Here is a 17221-nt window from a genome sequence, read left to right on the forward strand (position 1 = left end):
AGAGCTATGCAGTTTCCAAAATACAAAGTACAGTTCATAACAAATGAGAAACAGGAGGTGCTATTTGTATTGCACAGGGGCTTTAATGGCCTTTTAGGTGTCTGTCTTATTTTGTCCATAGCCTCATCCATCAACATTTAACACTCTCAACATCTCCATGCTGCAGTACCTCTCCAGAGATGAGTGATGTGAACAGTCCACCTGCTGTGGCGGACTCTAAAGAAAGTAATTGATGCCTGACCACACACAAACATTAACTGGAAGTCACCCTGCTTTAATAATGCTATTCTATGTGCTGTTTTGCTTTCCGTCTCCTGTTGACAGCCCTATGTGGACTGTAAGCACGTACACCACCTCTCTCATTCAACTCCTTTCCTACAGCTGTTGTTCCTAAGAGGATCAGACATATCAGATAGCAAACAGGTAGGCTATATAAGAGCAGCACCCTGAAGCTCAGGAGGCTGAGTGTTTGAAAAACTCAGAAGAAATTGACTCCTGTAATTAAATAAAGCTTGTTCTCTTAATTTTACCTTTCTACGTTTTATCAAAGACACCTCAATGTGTAAGGGACTTTCCTCCCTGCCCTCCTCATGCTTGGAGAGGTGAGTATGCAGCTCATGTTTTTCTATTGGAATCACTTGCCCTGATTGCAGTTTTTTTTTTTAATAATGAACGATGATGTGTCTGTTTTCAGGGCCAAAGACTTGCGGGTGAAGTTAAGCCATCTGACTGAGCCGCACCACAAGCAAAAGTAAACCTCCTGAAATCCTTTTTTGTTTTGTAGCTGAGTAGTAGTAGTAAATCTAGTAATCCACCAGATATCACTGTGAAGCTGAATTTTGACTTTTCCATCTCTCTTCTCAGGGGTCACGATGGGAAAGTTCCCCTGGACCTGGAGACTCTGCTGAAAAACCGAAGTAAGAATGTTTTTTTTCCTTCATTCCCCCCTCACCCAAACTCAGTTTAATGTTCCAACAACATATTCAATAGGTGGGGTGGGGTATATTTACTGATATTTTCTGTCAGAACAAAGTGTAATAATTTCTCACATTTTCGTTAACCACAGACATATGTCATATATCTAATAAAAAGTGTATTTGATGACCAGAAGCTCTGGTGGCTTATGTTAGCAAACAGTAAGACACTATAACTGATGTTGCTTGACTAGTTATGCAACCTTATGACTCTTCACTATTCTACACACTTTATTTTCTTGCAATCTGGCTTCTGTTGCTGTTTTAATACTTAATACAAATGTGAAAAGCTTTTAGAAGTGGTTCATGGACCATAGAGCTCTAACACAGTGTTAAGCAAGCACAAACATTATCTTCCATGAAATTTTGGTCTTTATGTGGCCTGAGTTTTTCTGGCATCATGTTTCCCCCCCCCCCCCCGCTCTGGTTTGTTCTTCTCCCTTTCAACCAGGTGCTCTGCAGGCGTTTCGTGGGTTCCTGCGTTCAGAGTTTAGTGAGGAGAACCTGGAGTTCTGGCTGGCCTGTCAGGAGTACAGAATTTCACCTTCTAACATGCAGAAGATAAAGTCCAGCAGCATCTACAACCAGTTTATCAACCCTGACGCTCCACAGGAGGTTTGTGGAGTGGAGAGTGATAAGTGCAGTCAGGATAAAGAGGAGACTATAATTAACGAGCTTCTTCTTATCTGTTTTCCTCTTAGGTAAACTTGGATGCTGAGACCCGGGACGCTCTGCTTGGGGTGACAGACTCTCCTTGTGCCGACACATTCGACGAGGCACAGCAGAGAATCTACAATCTGATGGCCAAAGACTCCTTTCCCAGGTTCCTGCGTTCCAATCACTGCATGGATGCCATTAAAGCTTTCTAGACTTACACCGTACTTACTACAGATCTGCTTTAGAAACAGTGCTGGTCAATCTGTATTGCCTAATTCGGTTTCACCAACCCTTTTAACAACTATCTTGTTATGTGATTGTTTTTCATATGGTAGTGCTGTCCTTGTGCACTGAATGCATAATGCATTCTGTTAGTAGTCATAGTTCAAAAGAAAAACCTTAACTAAAAGCTTACATATAGATGTCTGAGCTAGAGAGACATCCATAATGGATTTAAATAAAAATCCTCATAAAAGACTCACTTTGTGATACTTAATGAATGAAATGAATTAGTGTGTTAATATTCATATTGTATTCAAGCTGTATTTCCTAAAGAAGCTTACCAAATGTGTTTTGGCACGGGCTGCTTGAGAGCGAATGCTGACATGGAAACTTTTCAAACAGCGTCCAGTCTTATCACTGTTTAGTTGTCACACTGCTGGTCTGTTGATACATTGGTGTCCTTGAGAAAACCTCATGCCCATTCCTTAGGTGTTGGTGTTTATTCAAGACAACCCAAAGCCAAACAATGGTGAATCACCATGTTAACCTACAGTACAGTGCTCAGGGTCAGGTCTATAATACAAGACTCCAAACATGTACTGTACCTCAAAGAGACTCTACCAATTTCAACTCTGGTTAAGAGGCAAGGCTACATTAGCTGCTACCAGCATAACCTGACCTAATTGATGACATTGTAGTTGCATTTGGGGAACTGCAAGTGCCAGGTTCAGGTGGCTATGTAAAACATTGTTACTTAATGGTACATTGTAAACATTTGTGTGCCGTTTTTGTCACTGACATCCAAAAAATAGGCTAGCTGTGGAAGCGCATGGCTCTACAGGTTAGCAGTTAAGTAAGAGCTTTGAGCTCGAATCCTACATTTCACTGAGCCTTGATCTAGCTAAAATGTGTTGCTCTAAAAAGAATAAAAATACCTTCAGAAATGATAAGTAATGGCTGGAAGTTACAAAGTGTGGTGAACATAACTCAAAGGATTCATATCAGTGACTGATGGTTTTACTCTTATTATTCATTGTTTTCTGTACAATCATACAAAGAATTTTACAAAAACAGATGCAGGGTGGTAAAGCACAAACATCATAAAATCATTGTTTCTTGCATCGTTTCCATCCATCACCATCTCTGAGTCAAGAAAGTCCTGTGGTGCCCCCTAGTGAGGGTTTATGTAATGCTCAGTGCCTAGTCCTGCATATCACATTCAGAATCTCAATTTCTACATTTCTTTGTAAACTGAAATAAGAATTAACATCTGTACAAGAGGGTCTCTTTATATTTCTGTATAACTGAAGTAGTCTATAAATATTTAGGAATAATAAAACAGCAAGACAGCTGGCGTGCATCTTAAATCTGAGTCATGGGATCAATGTAGTTAAATGACCCCATGATTAAGTCTTTAAGTTTAGCACGCTCAGCCTCAGGGTTTTGTATCAGGTCCTATTTGGAGCTGGTTTCTGGACGGGGTGCTCCAGGGATGCCTTTGTGTTCAGGCCGTTCAGCTCCTTTTACCACACTCAGTGGCTTGTGGAGGGATGTGCTTGCCTTATGGGTCACTTCCTGCTCAATCTTGTTCCTGATGGCAACCTCTAGACCCTTTAGGAAGCAGCAGAGGAGGTCATGTTAGACAAGTAATCAGTCAAGGTCTTTTAAGTAATCAATTCAGGATGTAAGAGATCTTGGCGGAGTAACGTTTTGTTAGAAATCTCCTCACCTTCTTCAGCTTCTGTTGCTCAACCACGTGAGCCTTCTTTGGTGCAATGAGCCTCCCTTAAAGAAAGCAATAACACCACTGTCATATTCCCAAATTATGTTGTCGACCGTTCATCAAATTAGATAGTAAATACACACTTTAAAATTGTAACTGTCTAACATGAGATTGCCCTGAAATGCCAATTGTCATTTAAGAGGCTTCAGTTTTTATAGTTTGTTATTTTTGTTGTTTCATTTTATGGTATCTTTATTTTATAGTTTGTCTACCTTCACTAACATACAGATTCATATAAAGCATGTTTCAGTATAAAGCAATACGATTTAACAGCTGCACCTCAAACTGAACATCATTACGTTCATGAAAGTAGGATTTACCATATTAAGTATTTATAGTATTAGCCTTTAAGCTAGGTATACAAAAACATCCAACTGACTGTATATTAACCATAGACTGTATATGAATAACTGGAATATCTCAATGTATTTCCTTGTGTGAATATCTAAAGAAAAGCTTATATGTAACCCTTACAGATTAATACTAAACAGTGGCTCATTATTATTCATTTTCTCACTTAAACCACTATAATACATAAAGTTAAAACAGCAACACGGGCTAATAACGTGTATTGAGTGGTTTTCCTTAAATATATGCAACACATCGTAGTATAAATTGCTGTGGTTTAAATCAAAGTAAAGCTAAGCCACGTTATTCAACTCATTAATTACCTGCGTCACAAAGTATAAGCCTCCACAGGTTTTTATTTAGTCAGTGTCTAAGTTTAATAATGAATACATTTCAGAGGAAGGAGCACAACCAATATTAATCAATGTCTTCATATTAGTTCTGCTTGATAAATATTCCAACACGCTTCACTTTAAATAAAACGTGTTTAGCTGTTACCACGCATTTCACGTGTTGACGCTTTCTGACTCTGACCTTTGCGTGCATTTTTTCTGACTCGTTCGATTACAAGTAATAGTTTAAATACATACCTCCCTTCCTCTGGATTTTTGGCTTGTTTGAATGGGGTTTCTTAGAGGCTCCTGGCCGCTGAGCTTTAAATTTCTTTGAACCTTGAGCCATTTTGCTAACCGGAGGTTCCCAAGAAACTGCTCTTCTTCAACGTTGTCACAAAGACTGGTGTACTTCCTGTTCGGTTACTTTGCCGCCCCCTAAAGGACGCTCAGTGTATATTACACAGAGAAGGACAAAAGCCACCCAATAATTTCACTGTGGATTTATTCTTTTTACTGTATTGATGTGAAAGAGAAATCTCTTAATTAATGACTGCACTTTACAGCATTATATTCATATACATATATATTTAAAAAAAATCCAGTTTTCCATTTCCACATGTTACAAAATAAAACCAGATCAAGTGATTATCAATAACAACAATAACATACTTGCACTTAAAGAGGCCATCTGAACAACACTCCTTCCATGGTGACTGCAGGCCATACTAATTATTGAGAATAATACACAAACACCTGCTTTGCTTAGTGATATCATGTGGAAAATACATGGCAAGCAGCACTGAATTTTGGCACCTGATTATTAGGCGCATGTTGGGAGGTTGTTGGAACATCTTTTTTATAACACAGTACCATATTGCTGCTGCTTCAAAAGCATGGTGTAAAAAACATGGCGTGATGCAGAAACATTTCAGTGGAAACCCAACATAACACACTGGCCTGAATGCAGGCTACTTTGGCAAACAAAAAGCACCGCCACAAATTACTTGTCACTTCGGGTTCACGGTACAAACATTACTGAGATGTGGATAGTTTAGTCCAGATTTATTTTCTTTCTTAAATCTGTCAATCAGCTCTGCTGCAGCCAGGCACACTGAGTGCTGTGTGTTCATGCATTCAGTGTTTGAGTCCGTGTAGGTAGGCGGAGAGGTAGTGTGTATGGTTGAGGAGGCCTCCCCAGTGTGGTGTACTAATGGCCTAGTCACTAGGAATCACAATGTCATGAAACAAATAAACAAATCACAGCATAACAGTTATAATCGTGATGTACAGACAAACAAAAATTGAATTCCTCTTAAAGATTCAAAAACTAAATAATACGTAGCGGGTCTGACCGCCATGAATTTGCTACATATGTCTGGAACATTGTCTAAAGTTGCCCCCAAACATGTGACGTCTTGAACTGTACAAAACAAAAAGGAAAGAAAAGTGTCTTTTACACTCATGTGTGAACTAACAGCATATTTGTGAGTTGAGGTTTAATGGGTGAAAGGAGGATAAACGAAGAGTAGGAAGATAAAGGAAGAAGTGAGCTTATATTACAGCAATGATACTATGGATTCTGCTATGACTATTCTTGACATTACGCTCTTTTTTAATGGCTTTTCTCTGGGTGAATCAGTTGTTCTTCAGAGTGCGAAAGGTTGTGTATGTCATGTTAAAATGAATGAAATGGATTAAAAAAGTCCACAAGGGACGTGTGTAAGGTTAGAAACCAGGGTGAAGGAAGGGCTGCTGTCTTTCCGGTCATGATTACAGCTCCCGTCATTGAGCTACTGTATATTGGTGCTGCACCTGTAAGGCAGTGAACAGTGTGGGCCCCCCCCCCCCGAAAACCGGCCCTGTGACATTCAGTGCAGCGAGCGGGTGTGTCCAAAACAATCGAGTTATCTGGGACATTTCTATCGAGCTTCATAATCAATACCAGTTTACTGGATAATACTAGATTACAGTCAGGCTTTAATCTGGCTTCTGCAAAGATACCATAGTCAATAATGGTGCATTATAAAAAAGGTAGGGCAGCAAATTAATGATTAATATCAAACCAAAAAAAGCCTTGTTTTAAAAATAACTGAAGTGATAATTTTATCAAAATAGTTACAGATTAGTTTTTAATAGACTAATTGTTTTTAGTGCTAGACAAATAATTTCCCCCTTTGTTTAGTCTGCAAATGAAAGTTGAATGCTAACATTGCTGCCCGACAATCTTCTTTTTTTGTTGTTGCCATCTTCAGGGTCCTGTCTAACTGTACTCAGTCGCCCATGGCCCTGATCTCATGGAGTAGTCAGATGGGAGTCAGTCTGAGGAGGAATAATCCAAACAGTTGAAACACATTCTGAGTTCATGTTACTGTATGTCCTGAATGACAGAAGTTCATCTGAGTTGAACATTACATTCTGATTGTTGATGCCGTCACTCTTTGTGTCGCAGAGCTCACCGAGGACAGACACTCAGTGAGAATAATCTAAAAGGAATAGTTCACCTCAAAATAAAGCTATTGTTGTTTCTCTAAATACTTTTAATATATCTACACAATTATATCAAGACTAGAGATGTGAAGGTGTTAACACAAGGTTTTCAAATAAGCACCTTATGAAGTTGTTCAGGCTTGTTGGAAAACAGATGCTTATTCACTATCAAACAACACAGTCATTCGTTTGCGTCATGTGTGTGTCCAACTGACCAACGTAAGCCCAATTACATTGACTCTCAATTCAGCTCTCTTTTGGTCTCCACCAACTAGGGGAAACTAGTAATGATGTTTGTCGTTAACAGGTACCATAGAGCAGGTTTTCCAAGCGGTAACAGTCAATCAAAATTGTAAAGTCGCAGGCTTTAAAACCAAAACAATAAGCTTAAGAGATTCTCTGTTGGCCAGTCTCATTACATTAAGTAATTTCTGTTCAGCTCTAGTTGAACACACAATTCAGTGGCAATAAATAGAGATATTGAGTTATAATTTGATTACTTTTTACATTTTCCAGGGCTATAAAACAATCACCTGTTGTTTAAAGATAATTTGAGATAAGCCTGAAGCTACATATGTATGACAGAGGACCCAACTTTTGTTTTGGGGTGAACTATTCCTTTGATGGTGATGCCTGTACCGCAGAAATACAACAGCATAACACACCTCTGAGATCTCAGCAAAAGCTGTTATGGCAAAAAATGACACAATTTCCCTTTTTTTTTGTTGATTTTCCATTCGTACAGAGCGTCCTGTGCAGTATGGTGAATATGTGTATGGTGCTGAAGTAAGTATGGTTACATATATATAAGTACATTATGAGAATACAAGTGTGGTATGATACAATACAACTGGGAATAGCGATATATGATCAAGGAGTGAGGTATAACACAGCCATGTATCGTCATAGGCTTCAGCTGACTTACGAGGACCAATCAAGAGTTTCCAAATTTGGCAGCAGGGGGTAAAAAGTGAAATACGATCACTAAAACTCTGGCTGTGAACATTTATGAGCCCTAAATTTGGTTATTCGTCTAAAAAAGGTTTCTACGTGAAACAAAATAAAGCAAATGTTAATATAACATTTTAGATGTCAAATTTAAATTCAAATAACCACACATTTGGTTAAAATAGCAGTACCTTTTAGTAGCAGGGGTTAGTTTTCTACATATGTACACACACTAACTGCAAGATTATGTATATTTACAAAGTGGGTAGCAGCATTTTAAAAAACATGGCTAAGAAAAAACACTACTTTAATATGAATACGCATTTTTAAATTTTTTTTTGCCATTTTTTTGCAATTAAAGAAGCCCTGAAAAATGTGCTTCTTTGCCAAATACAATATTCAGGATTGAGTCCAGCTGAGCACTAAAGAGAAGGAGGCGGCGGGAGAGAATGAAAGATGGGATGGAAAACTTGGGAAAGGGTGAAATGGAAGGACCACAGAAAAAAAAGAGGGACGTAAAAGAAAAGGGGAGACTGCACACGTGTCTGCCTGACTCCCTGCGGTGAGTGTGTGTGAGTGAGAGACTGAAGAACACCGTCTTCTTGTGTGTGCACCACCGACATGTACCAGTGACAGTGCAATGACCAACAGAAAATGAATCCACAACCATGACTGTGTGTGTGTTCTGTGATGAAATGAGAGTGTCTTTGAGTGTGTGAACGTTAAGGTGCAGTGGTGCACACGGACCAGCAGCGGCTCTAGAGGGCGGTGAGGCGGCCGGTGAGTGCCGCCTGCAGCTCAGAGGGGAGGAAGACCCCCAGCTCTGTGATGATGCCTCCCGTGATGAGCTGGTGAGGGGTCACGTCGAATGCCGGGTTCCACACCTCGATACCTGCAGGAAACAGTCAGGAAGGATAAACATGGTTAAGGATTCATACGGTTAAAGTTTGGTTTCTTTTATAGTTGTACCTATATGAGACGAACCCAACACTGCCATTTATTTCCAACTATTTCCATTTAATTTGAGATGTTTTTACACTATTTAAGGTTTTCACACATAGCATTTCCATGGTTGCTTTCCTTGGCGTCTCGCTTATATCCCAATTCATTGTCTATAGTGTGGATCAACACTTTAGTTTTGAATTTGGAAAAGTTTTCATATTTTCTAATTTATTTTGAGTAGATCATATTATTGACAGGGCATGGGCATCCTCTATAGTAGATGTTATTTCCCTTCGAGTGTACAAGTAACACTCAAAACATTACTTTTAGCTAATGATATATAAATGTGTAAATGTAAATAGTTTATAGTTAACACTTTGAATAGTTTTCAGTTTGTTTAGGATAACAATTTTAAAAAATGGTGTATTTTTTAAGCCGTTTCCTCAGTTAATTACACTTTTGTATTGTGACTAGATCATTTGTTCTGTGGCAGCCAGAAACTTAAAATCTAACAATCCAGGCACTATTATATATAGTTTAATTTATAAAAACTCTCAGCAATTCCCTAAAACAGCTGGTAATACAATTGTCTGGAACCATAATCCACCCCAGAAGAATCCACATGTGGTCCTCAGGCAGTATTTACAGCAGCAGGAGGGTGTTAGTGGGACTGATGGTTAATAACCTACAGTGCCTGTTTAAGGTAATGAATAAATAAGGGATCAAGTGCAACTGTGTGTCTCATTAATTAGTCGTTTTTTGGAAAAGTCCAACAATGAAATCGAAATTGGCTACTTGTTAATATAATCAGTTCATCACTGTTGCTTTGAATGCAAAGTAAGGTTCTGAAAATAAAAAGAAAGAGCTGTATGCATTTATTTTAAAATGCAAATTGATAAAAAGGACCAGACAGTAATAAGAAGAAAGTTAGAGAGAGAGTGAAACGTGGTGTACAGGCACACGTCCTACTCTCCGAGGGCCAGTGTGCTCATTAAATGAGTGTTTTAATTACTGTGATGTCACCGAGCACCTCTCCGCTCTGGCAACGTAATTAGAGATCAAATGACTCAATTCATCGCTAACAAATTCAACTAAAACACACTCACAATGTTCTCTTATGGACACATAGACTTTGATGCACAAGTCTGCAAGAGCTCAGGACTGTCCCATTGCGACACCTTCTAAATTAAAGACATTTTTAAAACCCCTTAGCACAGGGGTGTCCCGACCTTTTCACTGAGGGTCGCATAGAAAAAAACATAAAAAGGGCTGGGCCTCTCACTAGAGGTGAGATATATGGCCTCATAAGTTCAATTATAAGTTAGAAAATCAATCAAATGTAGATAAATTATGCCTGATACTTGAATATGCTTTAAAAGAAAAAAAACTGCCTAAATGAAAGCTCTCCACAGGGTTTCATTTATTAAGTTGGCAGCTCATTCCTTCAAACAGAAGCCTGAGATTGCTTATAATAAGGGGAAATAGAAAGGGCACATTTCAAGCTAGTTATGCAAATACGTTATTGTTTTTTTATTTTATCATCAACTAAAAATATTTTTAAAAAATATTTTCAACTTTAATTGAATTTATTTGAGAAGTGGGGCTTATTAACACATGAATACTACTGTAATATTCAACTCCGGCAAAAGTTAAATCTCCACATGTATGACAGCCATTGCATTGCAGTGTCTGTTGAATTCCAACACATGCAAATGTTGTCAGTAGTTTATAGAATACAAAAAAACCAACCATTTTACTCAAACACATACCTTTAAATAGTAAAACCAGAGAAACTGATAATGCTGCAGTGGTCTCTTACTTTTTTCAAAAGCTGTATGTTTAGATATATACAGTATTTAAGAAGTACAATATAAGAAAAGCACAAGTTTCAGGTTTCCATATTCCATTATACTTGAGAAAATGCCAAAGGGCCAAATTAAAATGGATGACTGGCCGCAGTTGGCACCTGGGCCGTAGTTTGGACACCCCTGCCTGAGCACATTTTGTGCAGACTTTATAGCATCCAAATGTTAAAAAAAAAGCTGGGGATTCCATGATTGTCTGGGGGTTTGAGGCACTGGCCATGAAACGCAGCTCTGTTAGAATCTGGGCTCTTTGTTATAAATTATTCCTCCTCATTTAAAAATCCTGTAAACACTTTGAAAGAGTTCTCAAAACAAATGTACAATAGATAACAGGGAATTCTTGTAGCCTAACACTTAAGTGGCCACACACACGTCCCCATTCCTTTTCTTACTCAATTAAGTTAATTAAAGTCTGCAAGAGTTTGGTGCGAAGGGCTAAGGGCGGACATTGGAACAGGGCCACGTGTCCCATGGCCTGAATATCTTCCCATGGCTCTCAGTCTTCTACTCAACCTATTGTTTGTAACCATTTCCTGTTCATTCTAAATAATAAAAACACATTCTTCCCCTTGATTAAAAACCCTAAAGACCCCCACACGTCTTACCCGGGGCCGCGATGGGTATTCCGTTTATACTAGTGAGCTCCTCGGGGGGGCGCACTTCGATGATGATGTCCCTGCCGCTCTCCAGGCTCAGGTCGCATGACGTGCTGGGTGCGGCCACATAGAAGGGAATCCCATGGTGCTTTGCGGCGATGGCGAGCTGGTACGTGCCCACTTTGTTGGCCGTGTCTCCGTTGGCGACCACCCTGTCTGCACCCACCACCACAGCTGAGAGGAGGGACGCAATGGGGAGACGTTAGTTTATTAAAAAAAAAGGAAGGTTTGAATAAAAAGGAAAAAGAGACGCAAACACACCTGTGATGCTCATTTCTCTCATGGTCAGAGCCGCCATGCTGTCTGTGATAAGTGTGGCGGGGATTCCTTCAGCGACTGCCTCGTACGCCGTCAGTCGGGACCCCTGGTTGTACGGTCTCGTCTCCGTGCAGTACACACGCTTCAGCCTGCCCAGCGTGTGGAGGCTTCGCACCACGCCTACATACACACAAATTATTACAGTGACAGTGCCATACATATTTCACCCTCTTTTCTCATTTCCCGCAGTGGCTCGAGTCTCACCGAGTGCGGTCCCGTATCCAGCAGTGGCGAGCGAACCGGTGTTGCAGTGTGTGAGGATGGTGACGGAGTCCCTCGGAACGCCGGACAGGATGTGCTGGGCGCCATAGTTTCCGATCTTCTTGTTGTCGTTGACGTCACGCTCCAGCATGTCTTCAATCCAGGAGATTACACTGCGGGAGGTGGGCACAAGAGGTGGGAAATTATAAAAAGGCTCCAGCTGGTGCTGTGGACCCAACGCGTCCATCAAGTCTGCAGCTACAATATGTCTGCATGCTTCTGCCTGTCATGACTGCTCTGCATATGTTTCTGCTTTTCTATTCCAAAATCTTATTTTCTTGAAGTTTAATTTTTATTTATGGATATCTTTTGGGGGCTTTTTGCCTTTAATCGGATACGACAGTGGAGAGTGACAGGAAAGTGGGAGAGAGAGTCGGGGTGGGATCCGGAAAGGACCACGGGTCGCCGGCGTACGGTGCAGGTGCCCCAGCCAGTTGCGCCACGGCCGGCGCCAAAACTTTCTTGAAGTTCTTACACCTAATCCTCCTTCACTCCTACTGTAGGCCTATCACATTTTCCTCATGCGTCAAGAATAATTTACAGGGTTATCACACTATTTTTTTACCCTGTTACCACAATATGGATTTTGCGACAACCGTCTAGGGTTGACTTTTGATGCTTTAATGAAATATTTACAGTGTGAATAAAAGGTTTGGGTGAAAACAAACAATAGAACAATTAGAGGTTTGCATCAATTTACTGTGATGCATCCTTTAAAACCTTTACAGACAACAACTATATTACAACGCAATATTTAGCCTCATTAGAATGTCAATATAATGCCCAGCCCTTATCAAGCACTTTTTTATTTTTTGGATCCAGATCCGGACCCCTCAACTGGCTGATAAAATGTCCAACTAGAGTTTTCTTATCACCAAATGAAAAAGAGTATTGGAATTCCTTTAAAATCATAACTATGCTCATTATGAGGGCATGGGGTATAGCTGTGGCATGGCGCCGGTGTGGGACCTGACTGTAACTGATATCAGAAACACTTGCTTCTATAATGACATTAAAAGGAAGCTGTATTGAATGCGGACTGGTTATACGATATCTAGTAAACACCAATTCGGGTCACTAGATCAGTTCATCTCTCCTCTTGTCCCAACATGAGAGCCATTATCCACCTTGATGCTTTTCATTCTATCAACATCTCTTTTAGCTCTTCACATATGATCTCATTGTCCCTGCATGTGCATCTCTAAACCACAGTCATGTGGAACAAATAATACTGTTAAAATAACACTTCTCAGTGTTTCGCTCTCACGCTGACAGTAAGTGCACTGACATGTACATTTATACAGGGTCCCTAGTTTTCACATTTTGTGATCCGATAACTTTCACAACTTTTGCTAAAAGACACCTGCAGCTGGTGTTAAACAAGGAAGTGCTATAGCAGCGGTACAACAAAAGCATAGGTTTAGATTATTTAAATTCACAGTAGCTCACAAGTGTCCCTTTTACATTGGTCCCTGACAGAGTCCCCCTCAACGTGTCCTATAGAGTTTCCATTTACATTCACCAACAGCCATTGTGTAATCCTTAAAGCTAAACAAATATTTTTCATAACGCAGAACATGTTGTTCTTCGTATGGAGCCAGCATTGTTAACATTTGTGTTACTTGCTATCGGTCTTCTCCTTCACTGCCAAACAGTAGATCAATGGTAGATCGTTAAACCAGTGAGAGGATTGTGTATCGCACCAATCGTGGAGCCTCGCGCATGGAAACAAACTAAATAGGGTCTCTTATTTAAAAGCATGTCTCTATTGCACAACTATCAAAAACTCCAAAATGGTACTTTTACAAAAAAATATGGCTTATAGCTACATTATGGTGCTACACACACACAGGCAAGCAAATCAAAAGTCTAAAACACTTTCAGAATGTATTGACATTAAGGGAAACAATGTAAAAGTACAGTGGCAGAGAAAATGTATTAATTTCTAAATGGGGTCTATATAAACCAACTAGTCAGACCACGTTTTTTGTTTATCATTACTGAAGCAAAAACCACTAAAAAAACATGATTTTAGATAGCATGCTGGCAACCTGAAATGAAAGGGACGTGAGGTGTAAAACAACAGTGTTGGTATTTAGCATCTGTGCTTGTAGTCCCGAGAATCAGACAGGTTCCCTCTGTAGTCGTCTAACACTCCAGCTGTAGACTATAAGTATAAGTCTGCTATTGGCCGTGTGGATTTCAGCCACCATTCTCCTCCCCTTCCCTATCTATATTGCAAGGGCGCCAACTCAGCCTCCAGTGCAACCCAGGACAAATATGAATAGTGAAAAGAAAAAACTAAGCGTTTTCCCCATGTACTAGAACAATAATATGTAGAGAAAGTCTGGCTTAGCGAGACTACCTCTATGGTTAGAGTATTTTTTGTGCAAAATGTCCTCTTTTTGTTTCCCCAAGACAGTTCCCTTGCTGAGCTCAAATGAGGAGATTGTACCAAAAAGGGAGAATAAGGTCAGTAAAACACAACTTCTAAAGATACCCAAACTGTTTCGAAATTAGTTTTTACATACACAAAGGACTGTGATTAATGTCCCCATCCCTTTAATCAAAACCGTATTAGTGAAGGGTCTCTAAGTGCAAATGTAAAATGTAACCCTTTCCTTTATATCAACGTTTCAATTCATCAAATGAACCCAAACCACATGAGAAACATTGAATGCGAGCAAGTCATCATCTCCCACCTTTCTCTGAGCTGCTCCGAGTTCTTCTCCATGCTCTCGTTCTCAGCAAACTCCATCAACTCACGGGCGGCGCGACCCATGTTGACGGCAGTGGGCCGAGCCGAGGTCAGGTGGCACAGAGACTCCCTGATGAAGGTCACAGGGTCATCACCCCCGGTGCCCGCTCGCAACTCCACCGCAAGGCTGAGGCAGCCGACGATGGCGATGGCCGGGGCGCCCCGCACCTGGAGGAGGAGGAGGAAGAAGAGGACAATCAGCATCACATGGAGGACCTCATCTTTGGTTTCTATGCCAACTTCTTACAACTGTCCCCCAGTTTTCATGAGGATAATGAATTTCTCTTCACCAGAGAGTTGTAAGAGGGTGATGACAGAGCTGCAAGTTGGCAGAGCAGCTTTGCATAATATGATATCATCTGGAGTCATTTCTCTGTCTCCCATCATGACATCACCCTCTGGTTATGGTACATTCCTTCACTCTGACAGGCTATAACGTCTGTCTGCTACTATGTGTGTAAGCCGGGTAGACAAAAGAGGGAATATCTGCTCAGCCCTTATAAGTGAGCATCTGAAAACCTCCCCTGCTATTTCAGAACTTATAACTGTCTCTGATCACCTCCCTGTGCCAGGGCTTCAGGTTCCGAGGGAAAAATAAGCTGGATGTGTCACTGAGTGCAGCGTAAGATCCAAACGCGAACAAAAACCCTGGCAAAGGTCATTAATAATTCATCAATAATCTTTCCCAAAGAAAGAGTAGGAGGGAGGGGGGAGGAGACAGGGGGCATATTTCATGGGTGGGTGGCTGTGTGCGGATGCCTACTTTGTCGCGCTGGCACATGATAATGTAAAAACTAAACATAAAGGATGGTTGTGTATGAGGGGGGGTTATATGGCGGGTGCTGCAGGTGCATCCAAAACAAAAATACAGGCCGACAGTGGCATATTGGCAAAACATGCGTGCAGCAGTGTGAGCACAAAAGACCCGAGAAAAAATACATGCACGACGGGAGTAAATGCACAAGCAAGCGGGCAAGCAGGTCGGATGGGAAGTGGGGGAGAAGGGGAGGAGGAGAGAGAGGAAGGAAGAAAGGAAGGAGCTCCGTACCTTCATGGACTTGATGGCCTCGTAAGCGTCCTGCACCGAGCGGATCTCCTCGTAAGAGGTCTGATGTGGCAGCAGCAGCTGGTTCAGGATCTGCAGAGACCCGGCCCGGTAGCGGATCGATTCCAGCGTCATGACCGAACAACAAGGCGGGATGGCGGGGGAGAAAGAACACGGAGAGACCGGCTGCGGGTGCGCGCACACGCACACACTCTCTCTTTCTCACACACTCACACACACACACACACACACACACTTCCACACTATTGAGCGGATACACGTTGAAGGGACAGCGGCCTGGATGTCGGTAGTCCACGCGAGCCGTAGCAAACAGGAGAAGCTAAGTGTAGCTGCACGAGGAGAAGCAGGAGAAGGTGCGGGTGGGACGGAGTCACGAGAGGAGGAGGTCTGCTGTGTGGCACGGGAGGATAGACGGGAAGAGGAGTGAGAGAAAGAAACCTTCACACACTGACAGACAGGCAGGGAGGCTGACACGGAACCACGTGTTCATCCGAGCAGGAAGCCCGAGCCTCGGTGTCCACGCCCACCAAAGTCTCGCGGGTTGTCCAAAGACTCCCCTCTTCTCCTGTTCCTCCTGCGCACCATCCCCCTCTCATCTTTCCCCCTTTGTCAGGGGAAATCTCACATTCAAACACGTTATTAGCATAACACCAAAGCCCCAAGCTTCCCCAGCAACAACAGCAAGCATTGTCTGAAAAAGAGAATCTATGTTTGTCTTACATTGTTATTGTTATATAGTATTCATTAATGCCAAACCAACCATTTTGTTCGTTTTAATATATTTATTTGAAACACACTGTGAACCCGTCTGCCACAAACTACGCTTGTCGAATTGAAGTTATTACATTTTGTTTACCATAAAGCAATATCACAATAAACTAGTGAGTATTTCATCATCTCTGTGAGAGTCTCTCCTGGAGCTTCATATTAGGGACATGCGACATACAGCTGCAGAAAAAAACAAGAGACCACTTCAGCATTATCATTTTCTCTTATTTTATTATTTATAGGTATGTCTTTAAGTTAAATTATTATTATTATTATTATTATTGTATTCTGTGAACTAGACAATTTTAATCTGTGTTGGAATTCAACAAACATTGGAATTGCTGCCTTATACATGTAGAGATAAAGATTTAAAAGCAACTTTGAGTGGTCTCTTAATTTTTTCCGGAGCTGTTTATAGGACTGCAAATAATGATGTCTTTGATTGTTGATAAACAGATTGTTTTCTAGATTAATTTATTAACTGTTAGGTCTGTAAAATGCCAGAAATGAGTGAAACATTTCCAGCCCCGTTACTCAACCACCGTCAACAATATTTAGTTCAATATGATATAAAACTGTGAAACACCCAGCAGAGGCTGAAACCTAAGTGTATGGCTTTGTTGTTTGATTTATTGATTGTCAAAATAGTGGTCATTATTTTTCAACCGATTGACTGATCAATAAGTCGAATAAGCACTGCAGCTTTAGATTTAAGTGTATTCACTTTTTGACTATTTGGGTTCTGTATACTGTATATAAAGTTCTGCCAACACTAGTTAAAGATGTAGATCACATGAAATCCATTGTTTATACCGTGTACTACCAATTCCCTA

The 17221-nt window shown here is 40.8% G+C and overlaps 3 protein-coding genes and 1 long non-coding RNA gene across 5 annotated transcripts; 2 read left to right on the forward strand and 2 right to left on the reverse strand.

Moving 5' to 3' along the window:
* Positions 1 to 208: 208 nt before the first annotated feature.
* si:ch211-196h16.12 (regulator of G-protein signaling 5) lies at positions 209 to 2108 on the forward strand. 2 transcript variants are annotated; one of them, XM_063884248.1, is made up of 7 exons: positions 209 to 225; positions 325 to 423; positions 551 to 602; positions 695 to 751; positions 865 to 917; positions 1426 to 1589; positions 1676 to 2108. In XM_063884248.1, exons 3-7 carry the CDS (start codon positions 559 to 561, stop codon positions 1841 to 1843), a joined length of 486 nt encoding a protein of 161 aa, XP_063740318.1. In that variant the 5' UTR covers positions 209 to 225; positions 325 to 423; positions 551 to 558; the 3' UTR covers positions 1844 to 2108. The 2 variants fall into 2 exon arrangements, with proteins under 2 accessions (XP_063740318.1, XP_063740317.1); XM_063884247.1 differs by lacking the exons at positions 209 to 225; positions 325 to 423 and having other exon boundaries at positions 424 to 602.
* A 746-nt stretch (positions 2109 to 2854) lies between these two features.
* Positions 2855 to 4765, reverse strand: c5h19orf53 (chromosome 5 C19orf53 homolog). Its single transcript, XM_063884249.1, has 3 exons — positions 4575 to 4765; positions 3583 to 3638; positions 2855 to 3464 (listed from the first exon to the last, which is right to left on the reverse strand). The coding sequence occupies exons 1-3, from the start codon at positions 4663 to 4665 to the stop codon at positions 3309 to 3311; spliced, it is 303 nt and encodes a 100-aa protein (XP_063740319.1). The 5' UTR covers positions 4666 to 4765; the 3' UTR covers positions 2855 to 3308.
* A 39-nt stretch (positions 4766 to 4804) lies between these two features.
* mri1 (methylthioribose-1-phosphate isomerase 1) lies at positions 4805 to 16152 on the reverse strand. The gene is made up of 6 exons (XM_063884246.1): positions 15603 to 16152; positions 14499 to 14722; positions 11740 to 11909; positions 11479 to 11655; positions 11167 to 11391; positions 4805 to 8646 (listed from the first exon to the last, which is right to left on the reverse strand). Exons 1-6 carry the CDS (start codon positions 15732 to 15734, stop codon positions 8513 to 8515), a joined length of 1062 nt encoding a protein of 353 aa, XP_063740316.1. The 5' UTR covers positions 15735 to 16152; the 3' UTR covers positions 4805 to 8512.
* Positions 6783 to 16516, forward strand: LOC134864912 (uncharacterized). The gene is made up of 5 exons (XR_010165878.1): positions 6783 to 7592; positions 8158 to 8605; positions 11725 to 11931; positions 14215 to 14268; positions 14545 to 16516. It is a non-coding gene; the product is annotated as an uncharacterized LOC134864912 (long non-coding RNA).
* The last annotated feature ends 705 nt before the right edge of the window (positions 16517 to 17221 follow it).

Source organism: Eleginops maclovinus, chromosome 5 (genome assembly GCF_036324505.1).
Source record: "Eleginops maclovinus isolate JMC-PN-2008 ecotype Puerto Natales chromosome 5, JC_Emac_rtc_rv5, whole genome shotgun sequence".
NCBI lineage: Eukaryota > Metazoa > Chordata > Actinopteri > Perciformes > Eleginopidae > Eleginops > Eleginops maclovinus.